The sequence below is a fragment of the Eurypyga helias genome, unplaced genomic scaffold (genome assembly GCF_000690775.1).
Source record: "Eurypyga helias isolate BGI_N326 unplaced genomic scaffold, ASM69077v1 scaffold14558, whole genome shotgun sequence".
Lineage (NCBI taxonomy): Eukaryota > Metazoa > Chordata > Aves > Eurypygiformes > Eurypygidae > Eurypyga > Eurypyga helias.
The window spans coordinates 1-4,134 of NW_010266435.1; the positions used below are offsets into that span (position 1 = coordinate 1).

The 4,134-nt window shown below is 47.5% G+C and overlaps 1 protein-coding gene across 1 annotated transcript in view; it reads left to right on the forward strand.

Moving 5' to 3' along the window:
- The first annotated feature begins 340 nt into the window (after positions 1 to 340).
- The window catches only part of UBA6 (ubiquitin-like modifier activating enzyme 6), a 16,158-nt gene continuing 12,364 nt past the window's right edge, over positions 341 to 4,134 (forward strand). Inside the window, exons 1-8 of the mRNA XM_010157090.1 lie at positions 341 to 436; positions 1,078 to 1,154; positions 1,798 to 1,864; positions 2,226 to 2,369; positions 3,004 to 3,071; positions 3,347 to 3,425; positions 3,595 to 3,675; positions 4,022 to 4,099. Coding sequence (XP_010155392.1) covers positions 341 to 436; positions 1,078 to 1,154; positions 1,798 to 1,864; positions 2,226 to 2,369; positions 3,004 to 3,071; positions 3,347 to 3,425; positions 3,595 to 3,675; positions 4,022 to 4,099 — 690 coding nt within the window. The remainder of the gene's footprint in view (positions 437 to 1,077; positions 1,155 to 1,797; positions 1,865 to 2,225; positions 2,370 to 3,003; positions 3,072 to 3,346; positions 3,426 to 3,594; positions 3,676 to 4,021; positions 4,100 to 4,134) is intronic.

Here is a 4,134-nt window from a genome sequence, read left to right on the forward strand (position 1 = left end):
CCTGTCCAGGTCCCTCTGGATCCCTCTGGTGCGGATTCTATCACCGCACCACACAGCTTGGTGTTGTCAGCAAACTTGCTGAGTGGGAAAGTTCTAGAAGCAAACAGCCAGTGGCCTGTAAAATCTCTGGTAGCCAACCTTAAGAGCAGTTTAAGAGCTGGGTCTTGCCACTGGGATGTGAAACATCTCTCTGACCGTTTTTCATCGACAAAACTTGCAGTAGGTGATTATTTTATGCATCTTTTGTAGCATAATAATGGAGAGACTAATAACAACACTGCTAAGAAAGGCTGTTTGGTTCTTAGTCTCTCCAGGAAGGGTATTGTTTTGTCAGGTAACAATGACTGTTGTTATCCTGAATTCTGTTTTCCAGGAACGTTTGGAGAAGCAGATAACAAATCCATTATGCCTTGTGGCGGATTTCAGCAAGCCTGAGGTAATTAGCATGTGGGGATTTGGGCGTGAGTGCTTTCCTGTTAAAACCACATGGAATGTAATCTGCACCTTTATGTGCAGAACAGCATCGTTTCCTAACTCTGGTCTGTAGTAGTTACGTAAGGGTTTGAAGTGTGAAAGAAGAGAGAGATGTCGGTTTGTGTGGTCACACAGAATACACTTTGTGGTTTAGATCACCGTGGAGGCTTGTTATCTATGATTTGAATCATCAAATGCCAGAATGGTTTGGGTTGGAAGGGACCTTAAAGCCCATCTAGTTCCACCCCCCCTGCCATGGGCAGGGACACCTTCCACTAGACCAGGTTGCTCCAAGCCTCATCCAGCCTGGCCTTGGACATTCCCAGGGATGGGGCATCCACAGCTTCTCTGGGCAACCTGTGCCAGTGCCTCCCCACCCTCTCCAGGAAGAATTTCTTCCTGACATCTAATCTAAACCTCCCCACTTTCAATTTAAACCCGTTACCCCTTGTCCTGTCACTACAGGCTCTTGTAAAAATCCCCCCCAGCTTCCTTGTAGCCCCTTCAGGTACTGGAAGGTGCTAGAAGAGTTCAAATAGTTGTTTTAGTTTCCTTCACTTCTCTTGAGTTTGTAACTGATGGCAGCTATTGTTCTCTCAACAGGCACCTTTGCAGATCCATGTTGCCATGCTCGCCTTGAACCGCTTCCAGGAGAGCTTCGGTCGCGGACCGAACATTGGGTAACGCAGCGGTCTTGTGCTTGCTGAGCCTTTCTCCCCTTAGTGTAGCTACTGGTTTGATGTACAGCAGGGCATCTTCTCTGTCCGCTACTTTGTAAGCGCCCCAGAACCAAAAAGTTGAAATCTAGATGAAAACTGTTGCCTAGTACACGTCTGAGGTTGTAACAGGGCTTTCCCCATGCAGCGATGGCACTTCCTGGGCCCAGGTAGACAGAAACTGCTTCTGGAGGAAGCCTGCTCTCTTGTGGGGTTAATCTGGACAAGTTGTTTCGGTGATTCCTGAATTACCCTGCAGTTTAGGCATTTAAAAAAGAAAACCAAAATAGTTCTTGAAGGATCTGTTTTTCAGTATATTTTTTCCAGATGTTGTTCTTGATGTGGATCATTTTGAGTTAAATAAGACAAAACTAGTTAAAAGTCTAAATCTGAAGACTGGGCTTGCACGTGGGTTTTTCCAAGAAGACTCCTGTTCTTGAGCAAGCAGTAACATTTAGAAACGCACCTTTAGTGCTGGCTCTGACAGCCAATATAAATTTCCACACACTTCCTGCTCTACCCAGTGCTGTTTTCCTCTGTTGATCGTGTTTGTAGAAGAAGTCTGGGATGTTTAAGTGATCGTTACTGTTTCTACCTTGGTGTCTAGATGCCCTCAAGATGCTGAGGAAATGCTGAAAATAGCCGTGTCTATAAGTGAAACGCTGGAAACCAGAGTGAGTGGGGAATCGCCGTCATTCTGAGTCGTTTCTGATACGCTCGTTGACTCGCCTAAAGGTCTGGCGTTGGTTGTGGGTCCTCGTTCTGGTCTGTCCATCTCGAGATGGATCAGCTGAAAGCCGTGCGCGGAAGGAGAGCGGCGTTTCGGCACGGGTTCGTCTCAGCACGCGCTGACGCGAAGGCTGAATCCCGTTGCTGTGTGAACCCCGTTTTCAGGGAGACGCACACTGCGAGTACGGGGTGTGCAGTGGATCCGCCTTGGCTAGGAGCCTTCTTTGTGTAACCTGTGTGTCTCTGACTGAAGAACAACGACCTATGGAGGGTTGAGTTGTCACTGTGTCCCTTTTTTTTCCCCAGCCGCAGGTGAATGGCGATGTAGTGAAGTGGCTGTCTAGGACTGCTCAGGGATTTCTAGCTCCTCTGGCTGCAGCGGTGGGCGGTGTTGCTAGCCAGGAAGTCCTGAAAGCAGTAACAGGAAAATTTTCTCCGTTGCAGCAGTGGGTAAGGCTGTCTTTGGGTTTGGATCTTCATGTTGACAGTGGTGTAACGAACGTATGGCTGTGTGTAAATGCTGTGTGATCACAACAGCCTGAACGACCTCTGTAACAGGGAAAAAGAAAGACTTGAGACTGAATTTAGGAAGAAATGTAATGGTTTTGTGTGTACAGTAGAAGTGCAGCCAGTTAAAATTTTTGTATTTGTGGTTCAGACATCACGTTGGTTTTTTGCCCACGAGCGAGGAGAGCGTTTGCCTGGCCGTGCCGGGCTGTGGGGGTGGATACGGTCCAGCTGTACCTAGAGCAGCGCTTGCCGGCTCTCAGGCTGTCAGAATAAAATCAGGTGTAAAATCTTCTCAGTCTAACCTTGGAGGGGTAACGTGCCTGTCAGAAGCACAAAAAAAAACCTTACAACTCACGTTTCAGCGAGGGTTTTTTCCCCCTCCGTGTCCAGGTGCCTTTTCCTGTCCACTAGAATTGTGAACTGGAGGGAACTGAATGCTGTGTTTACCACCCACTGACAGTAAAAACTTAGTGCTTCCAGCTTTCTAGATTCCGTTGTACGTGGAAAATACTGAAAATAACACGAATGTTTTCCACAGGTTTTTATTGCGTGTTCTTTCTTGGTTTTTTTACAGCTGTACATAGATATGTTAGACATTGTAACACCCCTGGAAAAGATGGGCTCTGAAGAATTCCTCCCACGGTAAATACAACTGCAGGCTGCTGCTTTACGTGCTCTTGGCACCCGAGTCTCAAGCAGGCACAGCTGATGCCTTTTGAAGTTAGTTCCACGCTGTTGGCTCGGAGGGACGGGTTTGGGGTTGAGGTGGTGTGTCCTGCTCGAGCATGGGAGGAATGGGAATTACAGGGGGCTTGGGCTGACGTTCTTCACGTCACAGTGCAGTTTGGCATCCGTGATCCTATCGTGATAAACGGCCACTTACTAGTCTCCTGGTTTTGTCTCCTGTGCCTGCGTAGGGGAGACAGGTATGATGCCTTGCGGGCTTGTGTTGGCGATTCCCTGTGCCAGAAGCTGCACGATTTGAATGTTTTCTTGGTGAGTATCACTGACACTTAGACCTTTGCAAATGCTTTGTCGGTACAGCTAACACCCACTGTCCTCAGAATAACGAGAGCAGCCCTGATGATGTGTGTCACTGCGGTATAAATGGCCCAGAATTCTAACAGGACTTTGGTTTCTGACTCTCAAAATGTCATTTTGCCAGGTTGGCTGTGGAGCCATAGGCTGCGAAATGCTGAAGAACTTTGCGCTTCTTGGTGTTGGTGCTGGGCAAGACAAGGGATTGGTAAGTCACCCGTTACCCTTCCTTTGCTTCTGAAAAAGCAGTGTGACAAGGAGTAGTTAAATAATTACGCTAATTTAAAATGCTAAAAGTCTAAGCTTTATTTCAAGTAGGTCACCGCACAGAGCAGAAGTAGTGTGCAATTAGGGACAGAACACACTTGGCCTTGCTGTATTTTGATTTTAAACTGCAGCCTAATCAGTCAGTGTAGGCAGAGCTGTTAGCTGCAGTGGGTGCCAGCGGGAGGGCTTTGGCTTGAGAAGCTTCTGTAGAGATTTCATCGCGATTGTTGCTCCGTGCTACACTCGAATTGTAACTCCGGCTGTTGCTTTTACCCCTTCTGACCTAGGTTACAATTACAGATCCTGACTTGATAGAGAAATCCAACCTGAACAGGCAGTTCCTTTTTCGACCTCATCACATACAGGTAGGCTTTCTCCTTCAGTAAACTTCCTGGACCAT